The sequence below is a fragment of the Hemitrygon akajei genome, chromosome 1 (genome assembly GCF_048418815.1).
Source record: "Hemitrygon akajei chromosome 1, sHemAka1.3, whole genome shotgun sequence".
NCBI lineage: Eukaryota > Metazoa > Chordata > Chondrichthyes > Myliobatiformes > Dasyatidae > Hemitrygon > Hemitrygon akajei.
The window spans coordinates 120,575,596-120,601,203 of NC_133124.1; the positions used below are offsets into that span (position 1 = coordinate 120,575,596).

A 25,608-nucleotide genomic window follows, 5' to 3' on the forward strand; every position below is an offset into this window, starting at 1 on the left:
GCTGCAACTTAACTAGGATTTTCTATGAGCTTAGATGTGCCTATGAACAGTGACTAATCAAGCACATATGGGTGGGGGTGGGGTTTGTGGGTGATTTGGGGGGGGTCTTCTTTATCTCACTAGGTGGCAGTGTATGATTACGTCTGCAATGATGAGCTCACTGAACGACTGTCCCGTGCCTGTGGACCCCAGGAGCACAATCAAGCCCCTGGATCGGACCCTAGCCAGGAAGACATCACCACTCACGTGTCCATCTACACCTTACACCTCAGCGGCCTACAAGAGCTGTACAGGCATTTCCTTCGGCTGCGAACTGGTGCCATTGTCGAGGTATTTAACCAAAGTATACAGATTTTATAATCTTATTCAAATGCTGTTTGAAACTGAAGTGGTTACGCTTCAAACCAATTGCCTGTGCTTCCACATACAATTTTAACCCTTATTTTCTCTCCTCTTTACACTCAGTATCTTGTTGAAAACACAATTTGTGGGAAAATGGCCTGGTTGTTAAGTGACACAAATAACTCTGTCTTTTAGACTTAAAAATAATGTTTTTGTTGTAGTTCCTCACCAGTTTATCTCGACTCTCTTTACTGGAGTAGGGTGTTTAGAATGATTCTCCACTGTAAGTTGTTACAGTTCTTGTGTACCGCTTTCACCTCATTGAAATGCACTCCACCCAGCCCAGCAGAGTACAATGCTTATTATTGGCAGTAAATAGCAAGTAATCTGCTGACACAGACTTCCATACATTCAAATATTTCTTTATAGTTGCTCAGTCCAGAAGAGGGAATCAGGGCTCCTAACGCGGTAGCTTTGTGAGGCAGAAGAAACTGAAAGGGAGTAGTTTAGTAGGTTCTAGCTGAGTGTGAACAGCCTTCCCACCCAATGCTGCTTAAGAAGGCAAAACAACTTAGTGGTGGTTTCCCTGGCCACAGCCTGTCCCTATAACTAATGGAGGGTGGTCCTTATTGTAATGTAGAAAATATATGTAGCAGGCTCCCATGAGTTGTAATCATAGAATAGGGCACTCTGGTTTAGTATAATTTCCTGGATTTTGCATGGTGTGCTTTGATTTCTGTCACTCTGGATCCCAAGGGGTTTATTATCTCCTTTTAGAGATAGAGCTACAAACAAGACATGCTTTATTGGAGGAAATGACAAGTACTGCCTGCATACAAAATTGAATATTTGTGCACAAACATGTCTCAATTTCTATCTCCTTAAAACATCATCTTTCCTCATTTTCCCTGTCTTATTTTTCTCTGTGTGGAACTTCCTGCTTCCACTCCTCCCTTATCTTCTCTTGAAGTCCATTCCTCTCTCCCCCACTCTTCACAGCATTTGAAGTTTTGTGTCATCTGTGTGTGTGGCCTCCGTCGGTTGTGGTCGACCATGGGTAGGTTCTGCACCTCTGGTAGTCACTGGTTTGTCGGGCAGCGTCGACTGTGGCTATTGAGGCCGATTCTGGAATGGTAGGCTCTGCCACAGTTGCTGTAAATGTTAATAAGTTTGATTGAGAGTTAAATATTAGTCAGAGCAAAAGGGATCTTGAAATAGTGCCATGGATTTATTTTTGTGTCCACTTGAGAATGTAGGTGGAGTCTCAATTCAGCTTCTTATCGAGATGCTGATAGTTCAGCTCTCTCTCATCCTGTGTTGTGTGGTAGGCTTTGATGTCTGAGTCTCCTGTGTGAAACTTGGACTCACAAACCTCTGAGTCAGAGGCAAAAGCACTAAGCAGCAGCTGATTGACAACATGATGAGATTTGCCAAAGAAAAGTGAATTGGGGTTAACAACCCACTGTAGACCAGGAAGTGTCTTAACATGGAAGATTCATGGGTATTGCTAACTCAAACTGATCCGACACATAAGCCTAGATTTTGCGGTGGATGATGAGTCAGCAGTGTCCTTGATTCATATCAATAAAAGTCACATGTTTTACCTTCAGTAATCTTCACAACTTGAACCATTGCACAAAACACTGGAAGACTGACCACACCCTCTCCAAATGCAGTAAGGTGATGCAGTTAGAGACATGAGAAACTTCAAATGCTGGAATCTGGTGCAGCAGACAAGTTACTGGAGGGACTTTGCAGGTCAGGCAGCGTCTGTGAAGTGAAATAGACAGTCGGTCTTTCAGGTTGAGGCTCTTTGTTTGGACAGAAATATAGAGGGGAGGTAGGCAGCATAAAGAGGTGAGGGGAACGGGATAGAGCTGGTAGGTGATAGGTGGATCCAGTTGAGGAGGGGTGATAGGCGGGGAGGGGGAATGGGAGAGTGGAAATAATGACAGAGGCTGGGAGGTGATAGATGAGGCACCAATGAGCTGAAGATGATGAATATGATTAGAGAGGAAGATGGAGCACGGAATCAAATGAGGGAGGTAGGATGGAGCAATGGGAAAAGTGAGGGGAGGAGTATGTGTGCGAAAGGAAGATGGAGTGGGAGGAAAAGGGGAATCAAGGTGATGGGGGACTGGGTAGATCAGAAGAAGAGTGAAAAGGCATGGGGAAGCAGTTAACCTGAAACTGGGGAATTCAGTGCCCAAGCCATCCGACTGTAGACAAAACAGATGATGGTGTATTTAGTAGAGCTCCTGCCTCACAGTTCCAGGGAGCTAGGTGTGATCCGGACCTGTGTACGTTTCCTCCTGGTGCCCGGGTTTTCTGTATCCCAGCGGCACGCAGCATCGCGGATGAATTGTCCTCTCTAGTTTGCCCCTAGTGTTTAGGAGGGTGGTAGAATCTGGGAGGGAATTGTTGGGAACGTGGGGAGATTAAGGGCAGCACGGCAGCGTAATGCTCAGCAGGGTGGTTTAGTGGTTCAATTGCCGCTGCTGCCTGTGAGGAGTTTGTACGCTCTCCCCATGGTCGCGTGGGTTTCCTCACACAGTCCAAAGACGTACAGGTTGGTAGGTTGATTGGTCATTATCAATTGTCCTATGACTAGGCTAGAGTTGAAATGGAGATTGCTGGATGGCGCGGCTAGAAGGGCCTATTGCGCACTGTATCTCAATAAATAAGTCTTTAAATCGGAACAGTGTATATAGGCATTTGATGGTCAGCCAGAGGACTTGTTTCCATGATTTTAAACGTGACATCACACGGTTGAGCCCCACACAGTCAATTGTCCAGAAGACTAGTGGACTTGGTGTGAATAGCGTAGGAATATTGAAGCTTACTTAAAACATTTTAAAACTCTCAAAAAACGTGGAAGCATTTGTAAACACGTCAGCCTTCTATTGTATTAAAATCTCCTTCCCAGATATTTTTTAGTGCATTCTTAGAACTGGTGCAAAATCATTGGTTGTGTTTTCATTGATTTCAACTTCAAAGCCTCCAGAACTGCATCAGATTACTGGCAATGGCACTGCATTGGACCATGCAAATTCTGAAAAGTGGCAGTCACCGCCGATTCTGCCTGGTCACGATAGCAAATGCTGTCATTTCAATTGCATGGTTCAGGTCACTTACTTTACACTGTTCTTCCACCCAAGTGACTGAGTAACTTCCTCACTGATATCATCAAACTAAGAGGAAAGACTTGTGCATCTCCCAGGAGATAGGTGGGGTGTAGGAAGCATTGGGATTCTGTGAAAATTGGCTGGATCTGCCTGTTTTAAAAATTCGAACAAACTGCAGAGGGTAAGATAGCCTTAAAGTTAGAAGACATATTGAGGAGATCTGAAACACCAAGAATTCTAGCATTAATAAGTCAGAGTGCACCTGATTTAACAACAGTCTTGGCAAATTAAAGGGCAGCTGCATGTTATACTGTCTTTTATACAAGCTTCATAGTATGCTACACAGTCTTGTGGAACTATTGTGCTGCTGACCTTGGAAGATAAACCTGATCAAGTCAAGTCAAGTCGCTTTTATTGTCATTTCAACCATAACTGCTGGTACAGTACGCAGTAAAAACGAAACAACGTTCCTCCAGGACCATGGTGCTATATGAAACAACACAAAACTACACTAGACTTCAGACCTACATGGGACTACATAAAGTGCACAAAACAGTGCAAGACAGTACAATAATTAATAAACAAGACAATAGACAGTAAAGGGCAAATTACAGTATAATAATGATGTAAATGTAAATAATGTTTTAGCAGGAATTGAGAAAGAAATGAGCAAAAATTGCAAAGGGAGTGGAGTGGTGTTCAGTTGAGTGTGTGTGTGTAAGTTGGTGACTCTGGGTATTGAGGAGTCTGATGGCTTGGGGAAGAAACTGTTGCACAGTCTGGTCGTGAGAGCCCGAATGCTTCGGTACCTTTTGCCAGATGGCAGGAGGGAGAAGAGTTTGTATGAGGGGTGCGTGGGATCCTTCATAATGCTGTTAGCTTTGCAAGTGCAGCGTGTGAGGTAAATGGCCGTGATGATGGGAAGAGCGACCCCGATGATCTTCTCAGCTGACCTCACTATCCACTGCAGGGTCTTGCGATCCGAGACAGTGCCATTTCCGAACCAGGCAGTGATGCAGCTGCTCAGGATGCTCTCGATACATCCTCTGTAGAATGTGGCGAGGATGGGGGGTGGGGTGGGGGGGGGGGGGTGGTCTGCTCCTAATTGTGCAATATAATTATAATGCTTTAATACTGGACCAAATCAGAAAAACAGTTACTTTGTCCTGCTTAATAGGCAGAGTGGAGAAGGCTTTTTGTTCCCTCAATCTTGAACTTGATATTGGGTATGGATCCCCTGTACACAGGGATGAGCATTTGGGAGACTAGTGGGATGGATGAGGCTGAATTTGCCAGGTGGGAATGGGGTACCTCACCCCATCTCCAAGTGTAATAATCAGAGGCTGGGGAAGCTCTGACACACTCACCGAGTCAGTGAGAGCATCTGGCAGCTGACTCCTCGCACCTGTCAGAGCTATTTCTAGCTTACAAGCAGGTCATGGGCGTGGAACCCTGTCATAACTTGGGGACTTACTGTAAGTTAAAGGCTGGCCACCATCCACTCAGATCAATAGTTGATCTTTTTCCTACTGCAAACCCAAAGCATCAACAATTCCTTTTCTCCCACAGATGCTGCTCGACCAGCTGAGTTCTACCAGCAAATTGTTTGTTGCTCCAGATTCCAGCAGTCTTTTGTGTCTCCGGCCATTTATGCCGGCCCTTAACATTGTTAACTAAGATAAAGCTGTCAAACTCAGGTTAAAATGATTAGAATACATTTCCACAAATAGGTGTCACCGATTCCGAATTTCAGCATGATTTCAAAAGCCCTAAATCTGAGCAACACTTCCCTTGCAAGCAACAAACTTCTGGAAGAGTTTCGTGAGGTAGGCAGAATCTGTGGATAGAGGCACATGGACAGTGAATGACTCAGGTCAAGAATCTTTGTCTAAATTTGCTCGGACTAGTTTATCTATTTCCCTACACAGATAATGCTTGACTCACTGAGTTCTTCCAGCAGTTTCTTTCTCGCTGTCAATTCCAGCATCGGCAATCTCTTGTGTCTCCTTTTTCTTGCAAGATTTGACTTAATAGTAAGTGTGTTGATTAAAACTTCTGGAGAATTCAGAGGCAAAACAAAATCATGATTTCCTTGGAACCAGAAACATATTTTTTTCTTTTTACCAGAATCAGATTTATTGTAATAAAAACTGGTGTGTGATAGGGAAATTTCATGGTGATTTTCATGACCAGCAGCCCAAAATCCATAAGATACACCCAAAAGTATTCAGGAAGTCAAGATATTGTTATCCAGTGTTATCGCTGAGACGTGATGTGGAATTTGTTATTTTGCAGCAACAGTAAGGTGTAAAAATATAAAGATCTATAAATTACAGAAATAAATTAATAAATATAAAAACTCTCATAAATAAATACATAAATTGCAATAAAAGAATAATGAGATATTTTATTATTCAGCTCCAAGATATAGGAGCATCACCGGCAAAGCTAGCATTACTTGTCCATGTCTGCCTTTGGGGATGATGGGTCATCTTCCTGGAGGCATCCTATACTTGCGTACTGGGAGGGGGGTGTCACTTGCAACCCTTTTCCCTTCATTGGGTGTGTATTTGATAGTTTGTTATTGTCACATGTACCAATATACCTACATGCCATCCAGATAGATCATTCCATACATAAGTATATTGAGGTAGTCCCAAAGGCAAAAGTATGCAAAATATCCAAAATACCCAGGTCATGCTCTGTTCTTGCCACTTCCATTGGGCAGGAGATAGAGAAGCCTTAGGTCCCACACACTGGGTTCAGGAGCAGTTATTACCCTCTGAGCCAGTGTGGATAACTTCAACGTCATTACTCAGAATTGATTCTGTGACCTGTAGACTTTCTTTACAAGGTCTCTTCTCAGTATCTGTACAGTCTTTTTTTGCACATTGACTGTCAATCTGTCTGTTCTTTGTAAAATTTCATTGTCTTTTCCTGTAAATGCCTGCAAGAAAATGAATCTCAAGGTAGTTTATGGTAACGTATATGTACTTTGATAATAAATTTACTTTGGACTTTGAATATAGTGTTGCAGTTGCTGAAGAAGGGCAGTGCAAAGACTATGATGAGGTAGACTGAGAGATCAAAAGGTCATCATTATAATATGTCCTTTCAATAATAGGAGCTGTCCTTGAGCCTGATGTTATGTGTTCTCAACCTTTTGTGTCTTCTTCCAAATGCAAGGGAGAAGAAAGAATTTGCCAGAGTGGGAGGAGTCCTTGATGATGTCAGCTGCTTTTGCATTGCCGAGGTAGCAGGGTGTGGAGGAGGCTGGTTTGTGTGATGGACTTGGCTGCATTTACAATTCTGCAATTTCTTGCAGTCTTGGGCAAAGCAATTGCCATAACAAGCTGTGATTCATCTGGATAGAATCCTCTCCATGGGAAGTTATGTCAAAGAAACATTTACTTTACCTGTACATAGAGAAAAACCTCTGCCGTTTTATGCTAAACATCCATTGAGCCATCTGTTTCATTGGACCTCCCGGGAACAGATGTCAATGGAAAACGCTCTGATTTTCCAGTTTTGTTTGCTCTGTTTTTCTAAAATAGACAAATTCTCAAGAGGTTATCGATAATAAAACTTGGAATCACTCAGAGAAGTTGACAAGATGAGGGGGTAAAACTAACAGAGACATACAAAATGACAAGCTTGCCCAAGCTTAGTCAGGATAAATGGCTTTCTACTGACCCTAATTCACTGCTTCAACATGGTTAGATATTGCAGCTCCTCCCCGTACTTATAAAGATAGAAGTCGATTCAACATGCAGAGATAGAAATCACCCTGCACTTCCAACTTCACTGGGTAGGGTGGCAACAATGATTTTAAAATGTAGTCATCTTCTTCTTCAAGGAAAAAGGCTCCTTAAGACTAACAAGTGCAGCTGTTTTTTGCCTGAGAAAGACCATTGTCTCCTGTATCAGCAGCAGGGAGCCTGAGTATGTTGATTAGACTCTGACACTGATGTGGGTTTCTAGATCTGAGTATGGAGAAAATGGTCACGCCCCCTTTCTGTCCTTCACTTCCTGTTGAGTGCAAGCATTGATCAACACAACCTGCGGGTCCTTTATGCTGTCAGGTTAGCAAAGGCCATGACCCATAGAAATAGGCCCTTTGGCCCATCAAGTCTAAGCTGATCATTGTGCCTGTCTGACTAATTCCACTTGCCTGCGTTAATTCCATATCCCTCTGTGTCCTGCTCATTCAAGTACTTGTTCAGACACCTCTTAAATATTGTACTGTGCCTGCCTCCATCATCTCCTCCAGTAGGTCATTCCTGATGCCAGCTTTTTTTTTATTCATTAAAGGGACGTTGGCTTCACAGGCTGAGCTGGCATTTAATTGCCGCCTCACTCCCAGACCAACTAAATGTTTTTTTATGCTCGATTCGAGGTTGATAAAACTGAACCCCTGAGGAGAGCCGCCGACGAGACCTTCTCCTTGGTCACCTCCAAGGCTGAGGTACGTAGGACATTCCAATGTGTCAACAACTGCAAGGCATCCCAGGGCGGGTCCTCAAAGTGTGTGCTGAACAGCTGGCCGGTGTGTTTACGGACATTTTTAATCTCTTCTTCTCCCACTATGTCGTGCCTTCCTATTTCAAATTGTCTGTCGTTGTCCAAGGTAGCATGCCTGAACAATTGGGTGCCCTGTCACACTCACTTCAATTATAATCATGCTATCTCCCACACTGGACCCCCTATAATTCGCCTACCAATGGAACCGGTCTACTGATGACCTCATAACCACAGCACTACACCACATCCTCACTCACTCAGAGAAGAGGGATGCATGCATTAGAATACTATTCCTGTACTACAGTTCAGCATTCAACCACCATAATTCCCACCAGACTTGACAGGAAACTCAGAGACCGTGGCCTGCACCCTGCCTTCTGCCGCTGGATCCTAGACTTCCTATCGGATTGCCGACAGGTGGTAAGGATGGGCTTCCTCACCTCTCCGTCTCTCGTGGGTGGTATTCATGGTCAGCTGGCTTCCCAGTGCCACTAACATAACAACTGGCGAACGAGATGACAAGCCCTCGCGTGACATTTATTGTTTCGTTCCCTTCGGCGGGAGAAGTCTGTGTGCAATGCTGGCGGCATACCGCTGTGTGATATGGGCGAGCAAACAGAAGCGTGGTGAGCGAAGAATCCAAGGGGAGAGAATGAGAAAGGGATGGTTAAATAAAGCAAATAAGAGAGGGAGAGAGAGAGGCGGATAAGAGTAGATAACTTTTCTAGAATGTGAAATTTGTGTTTGAAAATGGTGTCAATGTTTGGAAGTATTGGGCCATGTGATGAAAAGGCAGAGCGATGTAGTTCTGAAAGATTTGAATGTTTCAGATGATATTCATGTTCCAGTCTTCTGACTGTGTTGGGTGCAAAAACATTTAACTAATTACAGTCTAGTGCAACCTGCTAAGCCTGGTGATAACCTTTGTGAGGACATAGTGAACATGTTAAAGGACCACAAAGCCTTTGATTACTGCTGACAGATTTAGATCTCATGAAAGGGATCGAGAGGAAGGTGAGTCTGTTATATACTTTGTGGCAGTGCTGAAGCAATTGTCTAAACATTGTGATTTTGGGTAGTCTCTAAATGTCATGTTACATGATAGATGTGTATGTGGTCTGCAAGGTGAGGCAATTCAGAGAAGTTTGCTTACAGAAGACAAACCAACATTACAGAAGGCATTTCAGATTAGTACATCTATGGAGATGGCAGCTAAAGAAGCGCAGCTATTAAGCACATTTTCCCAAGTTCATAAAGTTTCTACTGACTTTAAGAATAAGACAACTATTGGCCATCAGTGTTACTGTTGTGACAAAACTGAGCACTCAGCAAAAGAATGCCGTTATAAGAATTTGGATTGCTGAAGCTGTAGCAAAAAATAACATACTGAACTAGTTTGTAAATGTAAAGAGACACTGTCAACCAAAAACACTGTAATAAAGAAAAATTACTAGGAAAAAACAGTAAAGAAACATGAGAACAAGATGGAGCATACTGAGGACGGACTGTGTGACTCTCATTCTGCGGCTGAAGAAGCTTTGCATGTTTTATCTGTTTCGGGACAAAAAGACAGCTTTTCGGTGACCTTGATTATGTCAGCTGCTTTCCTGAGGCAGCAGGTCTATTTGTCTGTTGGTAGAATCCAATGGCCAGTGTTGGCTAATGGGAGGTTTGGCATACTGTTCAATGGTCATGTTTCCCTTTACTGTCATAATTGTCCTTGCTTCCTCAACTACAAAGAAGCTAAGCTATCACTTTGACGAAGGGTCTCGGTCTGAAACGTCGACAGTGCTTCTCCCTGTAGATGCTGCCTGGCCTGCTGCGTTCCACCAGCATTTTGTGTGTGTTGCTTGAATTTTCAGCATCTGCAGATTTCCTCGTGTAAGCTATCACTTTGATGTGATTGTGGATAATATAGAATGCAGGAGAGGTAGATTAACTAAATGATTTTTTAGTCTCCACTCTCACATTCTATTCCGTCTGTCCTAGATCCTCTGCAGAGATAAAATTAGGATGAGGTTAGTATATCATTAGACATCCCATGAGAAACTTAGGGCCGGATCAAATTAAGGGGATTACCTGAGTTCCTTTGGAGGTCTATGTTGGAAAGTGGTAGTACAATTGTAACAAGCTTATTTGGAGTGCCACTATGTATTATTTTATATGAGGTGAACTCATTCATGTATGAAAGTAAAAGTGGGCCGAGATTTGGCCACAAGCAAGAGATTACAAAGGGCATTTTTGCATCTGGAATCTCTTTGTTGTGGTAGTTTTGTTTCAAGTATTAGTTGCAAACAGAATAGGTTTTGTGTGGAATCTGGGTGCAGTCACTTACCTGAACCAATATTATGTGACTAGCAGCAGTACTGAGATGTGAATATGAAGTACAAGAGGATGGGAATTGGGCTCCTCACCCCCTCTGCAAAAGCAATAACAACCTACATCTCACACACACACACACACACACACACACACACACACACACACACACACACACACACACACACACACACACACACACACACACACACACACACACACACACACACACACACACTCTGCCAGCCAATCTCTTACTTTCTCCTTCTCTGTCTATGTCTCTTAATCTCTTCTTGCACAAATACTTCATGAGCGCCTATTCCTGACTCAGACCTGACACTTGGTTTGGATCAGGTACGGAGGCTGTAGCAGACTGATTAAGTCAGAGGAGAAAGAGTGACTGGAACTTGCTGCAAGTTAAGCTACAGGCAGCGGTCAGGTTTGCTCAAGGTGCGAGATACGAAGCTGATCCAGGTATCCAATTCTGACTGTACAGCAGTAAGCAGTATGAGCCAATGAGAAGCAGCAAGAAGAACGGGCAGTCAAAAGTCATTAGGTATGTGCTACCGGCATGCAATTTTTTTTTTGTGCACATAGTATAGCTAGTGGTAGTGAATTGGCAGTGTATCAGGCAGTAAGTGGTAACAAGAGCATTAACGTATGGTAAATAGGAGGCAGTTTGAAGCATTGAAATTCGATATGTAGATCAGATAATGTACTTACATGGATTTGAAAGTTAATTGAAAGTGACACACAGAGAATGAATTCAGAAAAAAACAGGAAGATATTAACTGCATAAATGAACTAAAATTATCTGTGATAAATTATATCGAGCAATTGAAACATTGCAATGAACTGCAGGTTAAACCACATGGTGATTAAACCATTTAAGCTTACATTGTGCCCTAAATTTGCTTTAAAATAGAGGAAATTTGTTAAGGATGGAACCAATTTGTTCAAATTGACCCAAGGAATAATTTTTGTAATGACAAGTATAATGATTGACAAGAAGTTACAGACTAGCATTATACCATTAATGCTTGAAATATTGTTTCAAGTCATTGCTCTTAAAAATAACTAATGCTTGTAATAACATCTTCATGAGACATTTGAAATATTACTGATGCTAAAATGTTCCACAATTAAATTGTATAATTAATTTGAATAACCACTTACATGTACTGTATTAAGGCAACTTGGCATTTTCTTTCTGTAAGTTGTGAGTAACCCTCCTGAGTAGCTGTGACAGGTTGCATGCTGTGGTGTGACGAAATGTCTCATTTTAAGCAGGGTAGCTTGTGTGGAGGCCAAACTAATTTGGCACGGGATGGGAGCCAGACTGATGGGACTGAGGATGGGGTAATTGATATACAAGTTGATGCTTTGTGCGAGGAAAGACAGACAGATGACAGTGCAAAATTGGTAGCAGTGGGATGAGTTGAAGTGTAAAATAAGGGCAAAATCATAAAGGAAGATGAATACAGGACCGAAAGTATTATATTTGAATGCATACAGTACACAGAATAAGGTAGATGGTCTTGTAGCGCAGTTAGAGATTGACAGGTATAACGTTGTGGGCATCACTGTGTCATGGTTGAAACAAGATCATAGAACATATATTGTATTAAAAGGACAGGCAAGTAGGCAGAGGGGATGGGTGGTATTGTTGGTAAAAAATGAAATCAATTCCTTAGGAAGAAGTGACATGGGATCAGAAGATGTAGAACCCTTGTTGGTAGAGTTAAGAAACTGCAAAAGTAAAAAGACCTTGATGGGAGTTATATACATGCTGCTGAACAGCAGCCAGGCTGTGGGTTACAAATTACAACAGCAGATAGAAAAGCCATGAAGTAAGGCAATGTTACAACAGTCATGGGAGATTTCAGTGTGCTGGAAGATTAGTGAAATCAGCTTGGTGCTGGGTCCCAAGAGGGGGAATTTGTAGAATTCCATCTTCTTCATCATTCTTCATTCTTTGTCTGTTAAAGCCAAAATCCCACAACAGCTCCTTTTGTAAATCTCTCCTTTCCCGAACTGCGTGCGGTCTCCTCTGCAAATTCGACTGCGACACCAAACAAAAAGCCGATTTTAAACAGCTCACTTCGATTGTAGCTAAAATAGGACATTAAGCACAATTGCACCAAGTAGTCTACTTAATCATTTCTCTCCATTTCGTGATTTGAAATGAAATTCCTGACTTAGGAAATTAAGATGTAATAATCAATGTATTCCTGATGACCTGAGTTTCAGAATGACGTGTGATATTTCTCATTACTAATGTTGCTAAGTGGTGATGAGGAATCTCAAGACAAGGGTCTGCCATATTTCTAATTTTTTCTTACATTTTGTCCATCAAGTCTGAGAGAAATCTTCTATCATTTAATTCACATTAAATGTTGGAGGAACTCAGCAGGTCAGGCAGTACCTATAGAGAGGAATAAGCAGTTGATATTTTGGGCTAAGGTCCTTCATCAGGACTGAAGTAGCTGTGCTAAGCTTTCCTGACTGTCTGACTTTCGATGGCATTCAAATCCTTGATTATTCCCTTAAGTTGTACAAATATTTGATCTGGTTTATAAAGAATAGTTTCATAATTTAATCACTGATAGTACACTGGGAAAAAGCAATGTGTGTCACAAACACCATAAAATTGCATCACCACTGATGAGGAGTCCTGATCCAAAACATCAAATGTTTATTCCTCTCCATAGACACTGCTTGACTTGCTGAGTTGCTCCAACATTGTGTGTGTGTGTGTGTGTGTGTGTGTGTGTGTGTGTGTGTGTGTTACTCTAGATTTATAGCATCTGCAGGATCTTTTTGTGTTCTCTCACTTATTTCCCAGTGACCTGTTCTCTATCATATGCTTGTCAACTCCACCTTGATTCTCCTACCATACACCTCCTTAACCAGTATGTCAACTGGATGTGGGAGGAAACTGGAGCATTCAAGGAAAACTCAAGGAGAATATGCAATCTCCACAGAGAGAGAACCTGAGGTCAGAAACAAACCTAGGCCTTGTTGCAATTTTATGGTGTTTGTGACACACATTCCTTTTCCCAGTGCACTATCAGTGATTAAATTATGAAGCTATTCTTTATAAACCAGATCAAATATTTGTATAATTGAGAATTTGAAAGCCATCCAACGTTGTTGGAAAACCTCAGTCAGTAGGGGAAAGTTAGCTCAGCTACTTCAGTCTTGACTCAACAGTGTTCGTATCTGCAGATTAGCGTTTGTGCACTTACTGTGTTAGCGGTTCCCGTAATGCATCGGATAATCACTCAGTTAGTTAATACTAATTATTTATGGATTTGTGCTCCAGACACACTTAGTAGCTTTGCTGTAAAATTTTGAACAAAAATAAGTCCTCAACATATGAAGATGCATGCAAGCCTATCTGGGATACTAAATAGGAGCCAATACGCTGAGTGACACTTAAAGGAATAAAACTGCAGCTCCAACCCATTGTCAGAAGTGAACCTGACATTTCTGTTTTATTATTACTGAGAGGCATCCAATGTTTTGGTGTTATGAGACAATGCTTTCTTTTCTTTACATATTTAATACAGTTTCATAGAAAAAAAAACCCTTGTTTTATTTATAGAGGTTTGTCGAACTATAAGGAACTGACAATCTCTACAGTAGAATAAATCTTCAGAAAGCTTATTGAAGGTGGATTCCCATTAGATTTAAATACTGCTCGGAAGGTAACGTAAAGGTGAGGGTGCCAGAAAATGTGGCAGAGCCTGGATCCTTTATGTATGTGGTTCAATATTACTTGGGGTTCGACGACATTGAGCATTGCTGTTCATGCCATGTTATCAGCTGCTCAGGGGCTTCAGCAGACAGTAAATGACTTAGAGTACAGAGACAGCTACGAGTCCTGCTCGTACACTGTGATACAATGAGGATGGTGGAGCCACAGCTATGGACTGAGTGCCATTTTCACTCACATCATGAATACTCTCCAGGAGAGGTCAACAGAATTTTCCTCTGCTACTTTTTTTAAAAGATCAATGGGACTAAATGCAGGTTGTAAAGGAAGCACGAGGCATCTCTTAAGGAATGAAAAGTTCTACAAAATTTTATAAGGGATATTTTTCTTTCTGGTCAATATCACAAACCATTATAAGTTATTCTGGAATCAAAATCAGTGTTTGCAACCTGGCGGCATCCAGAATGTTGAGGTAGGTAATTTTGCTGTCGCGATATGATGGGATCTTTGAACATTGCTCTTCCCTGCAAACTGTAAACACTGAAGAAAGCAGTGAGATCAAATAGATTTAATGTACAACATGTGGGCAGAAACTTTCTAATCACAGCTACAGAGACACAATTCAACGAGATGTAGACATAATACTTCATTAAGCATCATACCTGTTTGAATTCCTCTGAGGATGAAGTGGACTAATTCATATAAGTGTCCAAATGTTGGTATGGTAGCGTAGTGACTAGCACAATGCTTTACAGTGCAGGTGACCCGGGTTCAATTCTTGTTGCTGCCTGTAAGGACTTTGTACGTTCTGCTTGTGATCACCTGGATTTCCTCCTGTCACTCTGGTTTCCTCCCACAGTCTAAAGATGTACCGGTTGGTAGCTTAATTAGTCATTGTAAATTATCCTGTGATTAGGCTCGGATTAAATCAGCGGATTGCTGGTCAGTTTGTCTCAAGGAGCCTATTCCACACTGTATCACAATAAACAAATAAATAAATATGTGTATATGCAACAGAAGATACATTTTGCCAGTTATTTAAGGATAATTTTCGAGCAGTCATAGAACACCAGTCCTGAGGACGTGCATCTTATACTCTGAACATACTCACATGATGTGTATGAAACTATTGCCTGAAGCTTTGCATATTGTGAAGGTATAGAAGATCTTGTGTGAACATAAATAATATTGTAACAATGCAGAAATATATCAACTAGGACAACATCCAAGACATGAGTATTTCAGATATATTCTATAAGGTCTTTGTCAGAAGGACAATGGCAGATTTCTAGTTGCTATCATTGCATATTCTAGAAGATAGAAACTGAACTTGTTGGATCTTGCTTTATAATGGAACATTCAGTTGACGATTTGAAACGAGGTTTTAGATCTCCTGGCGTACTTGTAGAATTGGTGTCAGATGACACACCTCAGTTAACATCATATCTGTTAGAGTTTCCTCCTGAGAATGAATGATATTAAAGATATTTTCCTTCCCCATTCCAGATGGCCTGTGGTGGAGACAAAAGTTCTGGCTGTGTTTTCAAAGAAGGCTTAAGGGGCAAGTTTACCAAGTTTGTTTGAGTTTCGCTATGAATCATTATCTGGCCAACTTTCTGTTTATGTATCAGGCAACACCGCAGGATTTGCCTCAGCAAAGCTGTCAATGCGTGGCACATATTGAACGCTAGAATTTAATGCAGCCTAGCCTGGAGGAGGGAGTGTGCAGGGACAGCAGTCAAAAGAAAAGCAAGCTTGGAATAATAATAACTCTTTGGCAATAGGTAAAGAGAAGCACTTCAAGTTACAGTATACGACAAGGGAAGTGAGACCAGCAAACCAGTGTAACTCAGTAGAGCTGGGTATTGGTGAAAATACACAGTCTACATTCTGAAAATATATTTAGTACCCATTAGAGAAACAATCAGTCATCTCCTTGTCTACCAAATGTATGCAGTCCTGGAGGTACCAGGAGATGGTGGAGAATTTGGTGATGAAATATTTATTCCAGGCTTGAACCAGCACTGAAGAATTAAGAGCAAGATTAGTAGGGATGCCTCACTGGAACTTGTCACAGGCCCGAGACCCAACCCCCGAGTCTCAATGTTGAAGGGAAATCAGTTAATAGACTGCCATCGTATAAATATCGGGAAAACACATCTCAAGGAAAGAAAGCCGTACGGTGTGTTTGTGTGTACATATGTAAATGAGGCACATGTATGTTACATTAAGATGTGATTCTACATGTGATGTAAGCATACAGTTTAGTGGTTAGGTGGCACCAATGGCATTAGCAGATGTTCTGAAGGGTTCTTTGTCTTCTGGAGTTATTGACAGGAGTTCAGATTTGTTTCTGCTGTGATATCAACACCTCCTTGCAATATCATTCAAGAAAACAAAGGAAAAATAAGAGCAGGAGATGGTCTGAGAGCTCATCAAACCTGATTTATCATACCATGTGATCATGGCTGATCACGGCCTCAATTCCTTTTTCCTGCCTGTTCCTCATAATCGTTGACTCTCTTATTGTACATTACATTTCAGATTTTGACCCATTCAGCATTCCAGCGCCGTCGTTGACTTATTCTAGTTACAGAGGTCTCCCTGAGCTTACCCTCTGTGCTAGATAGGTGTCCTGTGAGGTGTAGTGGACTCAGCGAGTAGGCCTTTGGATTTATATTTAAATGTCTCTGATACTCAAAAACACGATCCAACGCACTCATCAGATATCCCCACCATGCTCTCGTCTCACTGCTGCCATCAGGTAGAATTTACAAGAGCTGTAAGACGCACACCATTAGGTTCAAGAACAATTACAACCCCTGAACCATCTTGAACAAAAGGGGATAACTACATTCAGTTGCCCATCATTGAGATGTTCCCACAACCAACGATCTCACTTTAAGGACTTATTATCTTATTATCTCATGTTCTTGTTACTTATAGCTATTTATTCATATTTGCATTTGCACAGTTTGTCTTCTGTACTTTGATCTTTCATTTTTCCTGTTATAGTTACTGTTCTATTGACTTGCTGAGTATGCCCACAAGAAAATGAATCTCAGGTTTATATATGGTGACATACATATACTTCGATAATGAAATTGACTTTGACTTTGGCTTCATATTTCAGGTTCCTGTGTAGTCAAATGTATATACCAATCTCAATTTTGCATTTGGTGAAATATTTCAATTTATAACTAAAGGTAGTGCCCTTTCTTCTCTGGTTTGTTGTCTGTGGCTGCTGGGTGTCAGGCATCCCTTTAAACAGATGTTTCAGTGCAGCTGGGCAAGTCACTCCTGGTTTAGTTACACTGTGGTCACTCTGCCATTGGCCGAGTCTTCCTGGCCGTTGTTGCTGTCCTTTGCATCAGACTCTTGCTGCTCCTGGATGGACTCCAACATACTTGCAATTAAAACCACATCAGGATACGCAGAAAATTGCTTGCGAGTAGCCCCGTATCTAACTGTTCCTTCTAGGAGACAAGAGCAGAACAAGCTGGGGTAAAGTAGAGCTACTTCCATGGCTCTCAATCATTCTCCAATAATCAATACCCATTGAGCTGTATCAATTCCATCTGACCAATAGGAAAGTGATAGGTATTAGCTGCATCAGTCCCATCTGGCCAATAGGCATGTAGTAAGCATAGTAATGTCATGAGTGAAATCAATGAGGGTATTGATTTCACCGGTGACATTACTATGCTTAGTACATACCTCAGAACCTGTAAACTGAATGCAGAGGAGAGATTGTGTTGATGCACATTTCCTCAAGGTCAGCCAAATCAGTGGAATTAGCAAGCGTTAATCCAGTTTAGATGCTGGTTTTAAGACGTGTTTGTATTGAATGAATATGGATCTATGTTGGTGTTAGCTCCAGTGCGCTATCTGATTGTTGTAATGCATCACTGACACCATTCTATGTAGAAATCACATGTTGTACGATAGTATCTGAAAATAAACACAATGCAATCCACAGATCTCAGTGTTAGAAACAGCTCAGGGAACAAGGAGACATGAAAACCACACTGTGAGATAGCCACACGCAAACATTGGCAACCACTTTCGAAGTTTAGCTGTTAAATGCTATTTAAATTCAGGTATACTTGCAAAAAAGTAAAATTTCAGTTCTTCACTGGTGATCCTTTGATTAAAAAGGCTAATATTCTTGATTAAAGCCATTTTCATTTATACAAATCTGACTGTGCCAGTTTGCCTCTCGTACAGGGATTATTTCGCAGTGCCAAAAATAACTATGTTCTAAAACGCTGCCTGATTGTGGTGGCTCATGGAAGATTTTATATTTGATGTTTATGCAAATAAGCTTGCTGGAGCTTGAGTGAAAGTTTTCTTCTAAGGAAACTGGTAGAACTTTGTGGGTAATTTACTCTTGGATTATTGACTGTCTCCTGAGGGAAACTCCCAAACCTGATCTCAGCTGAATTATCAAGGAAACGTGCATTCCTGATTCATAGCTAGCCCAAATATGTTGAGAGAACAGTTCTTCTGCATTGATGCCCATTCCAGTAATTTGTCCCACCAATTCTGCTGTTCTCCAATGGTACTGGTGGTGGCAGAGAGGAAGAAGCATAGAAAGTATTGAGAGCAAGAAGCAGATGGTTTTCTTTTGAAAGGCAGATCTTGTGTCTTTTGAGAGGCTTTTTAGAAGGGTGTGCAAAATTAAACTAGGACCACACTATACTGCTTTGATTACTAAATGCTGTAAAACAGATGTTCTTGAAAAATGAAAAGGAAATATGAATCTGATGTCGACAAACACAAACATATTTGTGCAATTCCCAGTTCCTTTTTGTTGTCTCTGTCAGCTTCAAACCAGGGACTAGGAGGCAGAGTATGGAGCGTAGTTATCTCATTTTCCCATTACCACAGGCACAGAGCTATAAGGAAATTAAGCTGATTATTAAGAGAGTTGAGAAGAAGGTAAATTATCAAGTTTATGAATGAGAGATGGGGGTCAAAAGGAGATAAATGCAAGAAGGTGGTTGCCCTATTTTAAAAGTTAACAGTATCAGTCATATTGCTGCACAAGGACACAGTGGTATTGGTTTATTATTCATCAAGATACAGTGAAAAGCTTTTGTTTGTGTGCTAGCCAGGCAGATCGTGCTATACATAAATACGTCAAGGCAGTAAAAAGAAAAGTAGAATGTTTTAGCTGCAGAGAAAATACAAAAGCGACAGTGAGGTAGACTGTGAGATTAAGAGTTAATTTTAGTACGGACCAGGGTTAAATTAGCAGCGCTGAACAAAAACAGCAATACTGGAAGAACTCGCCCAGTCAAACAGCATCTGTGGAAAGAGAAACCAACAATGTTTCAGATTGAAGACCCTTCAATGGAACCAAGAAGGAGAAGAAGTGAAATGGAGGTGCAAGACATGGCAGATGCTGGAATCTACTGGCATCTATTTGGAACACTTTATTCCTTCATAGTGCTTGCACCAAGGCTGGAGGAAGCAGACAGCATCAATGGAGGGAAATGGACAGTCCTGGTGAAGTGTTTTAGCCCGAAGTGCTGACTATTTATTTCCATAGATGCTGCCTAACCTGCTGCATTCCTCCAGCATTTTGTATGTGTGTGTATTGCTCTAGATTTCCAGCATCTGCAGAATCTCTTGTGTTTAGAAAATGGGCAGTCAATAATTTGGGCCAAAGACTTGGAGACATCTCTTCATAGATGCTGTCAAACTTATAGAGTTGCTCCAGCTGTTTGTGTATGGAATAAGAAACAAGTTGGTCCAGGTAGCAAAGAGGGTAGAGATGTGCAGTGGGTGAACAAAGGGAGTGTCTGTAATAGGGTGAAATGATATAGCCAGTGAATGGATGTGTATGCAATATGTTGCTAGTGTATTGAAATCTGTTGCTTAATCCAGTCTACTGGGATGTACTAAGTAGACCAAAATATTTAAAACAAGGTTAGGTAGATTTTTGCATAGTAAGGGAATTAAAGGTTATGGGGAAAAGGAAAGTTGGTGGGGATGAATCCATGGCCAGATCAACCATGATCTTATTGAATGGCAGATCAGGCTCGACAGGCTAGATGGCCTACTCCTGCTCATATTTCTTATGTTCTTATACAAATGAAATAAAGAATAGCCAGTCTAGTTACAAGCAGAAAGAAAGAGCAAACTTGCTGAAGCTAGCACTGATAGCGTCTTGACATTGGACTCTGTCTCGAGGCTCAATGGACTCTATTCTTTATCATCGAAGAGGACCATTCAAAAGTCTTATATCTGCTTGATAGAGGCTGTCCTTGAGCTGAATGGTCGGGGTTCTCAAGTTTTTGTATTTTCTGCCCAAAGGAAGAGGGGGAATGAGAGAATGACTTGGGGGGGGGGGGGGGGGGAGTCTTTGATTATGTAAGCTGCTTTCCTGAGCTGTTGCAGATAAAGGTAGATGAAGCTAGAGGAAATAGATTTGGTGTGAGGGGAAAGCAGATTTTGAGGAGAGAGTGATAGATACCTGGAATGCACAGCCAGAAAGTGTGGTTGAAACTGGGTCACTGACAGCATAAAGTGACCAGATGAGTAATTGAATTGCGTATACATGGAGGGCCATGGACCAAGTACTGGGAGCTGGGATTAATACAGAAAGATGCACTCTGGTCACTCTGACTGAGATGGGCTGAGTGGCCTGCTTCCATTCTGTTCAATTCCATGATTCTTTGTCTTTGCCAACAGAAACAGAATTAATGTTTCACGGCCGAGACCCTCTGTCACTCTTCTACCTTCTCAGTGTTTTCAGCATTTTCTACTTTATTTCAGATTTCCAGTGACTATTTTTAATTTTCCAGTTCTTTTGTCAGTTTTTCATACTTGAAGCCAGTGCCAGACATCTTCTTTCCAAGAATATTCTTCCCTTAACACAATGTTCAATTACACACTCATCACCCAGTTTCTGTCAATGCTTTCCTGATTTCATTGCAAAAATCTGTTCTTCTCACTCGAGCCTATAAAACTCCAGTGCCAACAGACCTCAGATATGGGTTTACTTGCCAGAGAATCATAAAAAAACCATCTGATTCATTAATGTCCTCCAGTAAAAGAAATGTCTAGCCAGTTGTCACTGGTAATCTCGACTGTGAGTCCTATATAGTTTTAGAGACAGTATTGCCGTTTTGGTGCTGTTGTTTGTTAGGCTAACATGCTGCATCAAAGTTTTGAACAGACCTCTCATACTCTGGAGATGAACTCCTGATTTCCCAGTCTGCCTTGTCATGACCCTTGCACAGTATTTACCTCTTTCTATATAGCTGCTACACTATGTTCTACATTCTGTATTCTTTTACTACTTCGATGTACTTACGTCTGGCATAATCTGCCCGAATGTCACACAGGCAAAAGCTTTTGATTGTATCTTGTTACGCATGACAATTATAAACCAATAATAAATCAAAAATAGTAAGCCACAGGTCCGTTTGATTATGATCACCTTATTTGAGAGAGAATTTACTGGCAGTGGATGCAGTCCAAAAGCTAATTCCTGGGATGAGGGAGTTGTTTATTTCATAAACAGCTGAAGAAATTACTTCTATATATTTGGAATGGAGAAGACTGAGGGGTGATCTTATTGAAGTATATAAGATCCTGGTGGAATATGACAGGGCAGATGTTAAGATGTTTCTGCAAGTGGGAAATGAGAGCACGTAGTTAGAAGATTAGGGGACTGTCACTTAAAACTAAGATGCAATGGAAAGTCTTGTAGAGGTCGGTGAATCTCTAATTTTCTCTACACAGAAGGAGGCTGTTAGTGGTATTTAAAGAGAAAGTAGAAAGAGTTTTGAAGGATCAGGGAATGGTGATATTTAGGGAACTGCACAGTGGAGGAGATGAGGGCTGGGGAAATTAAGCCACAACATATTGAATTGCGGGGTAGGCTTGGGGGGCCAAGTGGTCTTCTCCTGCTCCTATTTTGTTGCATTTGGATGGGCGTTCAATAATACTATTGGATGAGTGTGTTGAGAGTAATATACCTCTGGCATTCTTCCCCTCAACAATACCTCTAAGAACAAATTATTGCTTATTTCAGATCCTTTAGTAGATCTTGCTCTGCACCAAACCAGCTACAATTCAACAGGGTAGATTTTGCAAATCCGTGCCAGAGCATAAACTCGTCCTGGTTCATTTCCAAGAGCAGTGCGAGCTCACGGTAAACAGTCAGCAAGCGGCTCAGGTGCCAATCCATTGCCAGTGCACGGACTGATTGTTTTGGTGTCCACGCGTTTCAGCAGAAGGGCTGCGAGCCCTGGGCTTGATGTGAGTGAAGTATGCCACTCGCAGCGTTGCATTCAAATTAAAACAAAACTAAAAGGCAGGCAACAGGGGATGCTGCCTGTTCTGATTTATCACCTCAGAAGCAACATAAACAAAGACACACTTCCCATAAGTTTATCACACAACAGAACATAAGGACAGAGCAATGAATTACTCATGTTGTGATAAATATTACAGACTGTTCAGTTCTGTAGCCTCACAATATCAATAAGGGACATATCTGGATCCCGATCTCGGATCTGTCTCCAGTGAATGATAGTTGCCTATCACTAACGAGGACAACTTCCATTTAAATGGTGCCTTTTCACTGCAAAAAAGTAAATGTGCAAAATAATTTCATGGACTCAAAAGGCACGGGCACATGGTCTCAACCAGTATGAATGCTGCAACAGAGCTCCAGTGTCACCTGTGCAGAGAATGCACGGTCTTCCTGTTGCTGTGTGGCTTTCCCCCAACTCTTCTGGTTTCCTCCCACAGTCCAAACACACGTGAGTAGGTAGATGAATTGGTCTCGGTAACTGGTAGAACCTGAGGGGTGGGGTGGGGGGCAGTTGAAGGCTATGCAGGGAGAATAAAATGGGATTAGTGTAGGATTGGTGTAAGTGAGTGCTTGATGGCTGACAGATTCAGAGGTGCCAAAAGGACTGTATCATAACATCTTGGCCCAAAACATCAACTGCTTATTCACTTCCATCAATGCTCCCTAACCTGCCGAATTCCTCCAGCACTCTGTGCGTGCTGCTTTGTATTTCCAGCATCTACAGACTTTCTCATGTGTATATTAAGAATTCTTCTGGTAAAGGTGTTCCTGTAAAGCTGATGGTAGGGAGTTCCCGGATCTGCTGTAGATCCAACCATGGAAGAATGGGGATATATTTCCAAATTAGCATGCTCCATGACTTGAAGAGGAACTTATAGATGGTGGTAGTTCCCACATTACCCCCCCCTCCCCAAGTTGCAGAGCTCACAGGGAGAGCTGTTTTCAAAATACCAGAGCAGCAAATGCAGTGCATTTCATAGGTTGTACTGTGCAGCCCCGGTGTGCCTGTGGAGGAATGTATAAATGTTGGAGCAGTGAATGGATATAAATCAAGTGGGCTGGTTTGTCTTGGTTGGTCACCTTTCTTGATTGTTGTTGGACATGCACTCAGCCAGGCAAGTACAGAGTGTTCTCCCACACTCCCAACGCATGCTTTTGAGATGCTGGAAAGCTGTCTATGACGGGCGCTCGGCACAGGATACCCACCCTCTGACTCATCCTCATAACCACAGTATTTATATTGACAGCAGGATCCGATGTCTAGTGTGTTTTTAGAAAGCTAGATTCTTCCCAAAAGGCCACAGAAAATGGCAGTGCAGAATGGAATTGGACTGGTAGTGATCTGGAGCACATTCTCACAAATCATTAAAAATATTATAAGAGGAATTCATAAGCTATTGTTAGGAAAGGGAACACATTTTGTAAAGGAAGTTCTGCTACAGGTCAGTCATGATTAGTTTAACGATTGGACAGGTGAAAGGGGCTGAGTGGCCTTTTGTTTCCCCTGCTGAATTAAACAAAACCCCTCTTCAACACCTATGAAGCCACCTGGCAGGAAGATTGTGATTGGATGTAATACACTTTGACGCTGTTGACAAATTATTCCACCAATGTACCATTGCACCTTACACCCCAAAGGTAGCATCTCTGGTGAAGGGGTAGCTCCCTCACCTTTGGGCCCCGCTGGTCAGCCAGCTCTCACCTGTGGCTCCAAGTAGCTGTTTGCATGCCACACCCAGTACCCAGACAAGCTAAACCAGGTGAGGGTAGTTTGCAGCCTCATACCATGGTGAAATGGGGACGTGCCTTTCCTAACGTGCAAAGTCAGATACAGTGGACTGGGCGGGTGAGATCTACAGTGAGATCCAATGTCCAGGAAGGCAGCAACACTCTGTGGCATGACAAGGGGCAGAACCCCTCATGATTATCTACTGCAGCCAAGGAAGACCCCAGTTTGTGATGTTTGTTCGTACCATTGGACCCAGACTTCTAAGGTTGAGAGAGTGGAACGACCCCAGTGCAATCGCTTTCCCACTTTAAAAACTCTCGCGCACAAGTCAGAAATGATGGACAAGCACCATCCCACCTTGGACTCACTATGAAAGATGGATCTTTGCAGTTAAGATGGAGCTCAGGTACCAATGCACCTGGGAGTCAATTTCACTGAACCTAGCAAGTGAGCAATGACAAGGTCGCTATGACAATAAAGTTAAATTGACTTGAAGAGAGGGGGTCTAATACCACTTCACATCAGGGCCTTAATCTTGGGACAGGGACAGTGAGGAGAGGAACGGTGGCCCCATTCATTTAATGTTATTCAAAAGAATGAATAATGGTTTGAAACCATTATTGTCATCAGATCATTCTGATTCTATGTCTGTTACTTGAGAGTTTTCTATTTTAAAATGTGGAAACATTCTGTGTCTATTTCAGCTTGATCTTCAGCTGACAAGCAGCAGGAAGTGCCTGACTTATTTTACCTGAAATATTGACTTTAAAATGTGTTTTTAGTGGATTGGGGCTATGGAGAGACTGGAGAAACTTGGCAAACATGAGGAAATCTGCAGATGCTGGAAATTCAAACAACACACACAAAATGCTGATGGAACACAGCAGGCCAGGCAGCATCTATAGTGAGAAGTGCTGTCGACGTTTCGGGCCGAGACCCTTCGTCAGGACTAACCGAAAGGAAAGATAGTAAGAGATTTGAAAGTAGTGGGGGGAGGGGGAAATGCGAAATGATAGGAGAAGACCGGAGGGGGTGGGGTGAAGCTAAGAGCTGGAAAGGTGATTGGCGAAAGTGATACAGAGCTGGAGAAGGGAAAGGATCATGGGACGGGAGGCCTTGGGAGAAAGAAAAGAGGGGTGGGGGGGGAAGCACCAGAGGGAGATGGAGAACAGGCAAACAACTAAATATGTCAGGGATGGGGTAAGAAGGGGAGGAGGGACATTAACGGAAGTTAGAGAAGTCAATGTTCATGCCATCAGGTTGGAGACTACCCAGCTGGTATATAAGGTGTTGTTCTTCCAACCTGAGTTTGGATTCATTTTGACAGTAGAGGAAGACATGGATAGACATATCAGAATGGGAATGGGACGTGGAATTAAAATGTGTGGCCACTGGGAGGTCCTGCTTTTTCTGGCGGACCGAGCGTAGGTGTTCAGCGAAACGATCTCCCAGTCTGCGTCGGGTCTCACTAATATATAAAAGGCCACACCGGGAGCACCAGACGCAGTATACCACACCAGCT

General features: G+C 42.1%; 1 protein-coding gene across 1 annotated transcript in view; it reads left to right on the forward strand.

The window, feature by feature from the left end:
* The window catches only part of ofcc1 (orofacial cleft 1 candidate 1), a 254,122-nt gene that overhangs the window by 163,162 nt on the left and 65,352 nt on the right, over positions 1-25,608 (forward strand). The window contains exon 9 of the mRNA XM_073050909.1: positions 124-330. Coding sequence (XP_072907010.1) covers positions 124-330 — 207 coding nt within the window. The remainder of the gene's footprint in view (positions 1-123; positions 331-25,608) is intronic.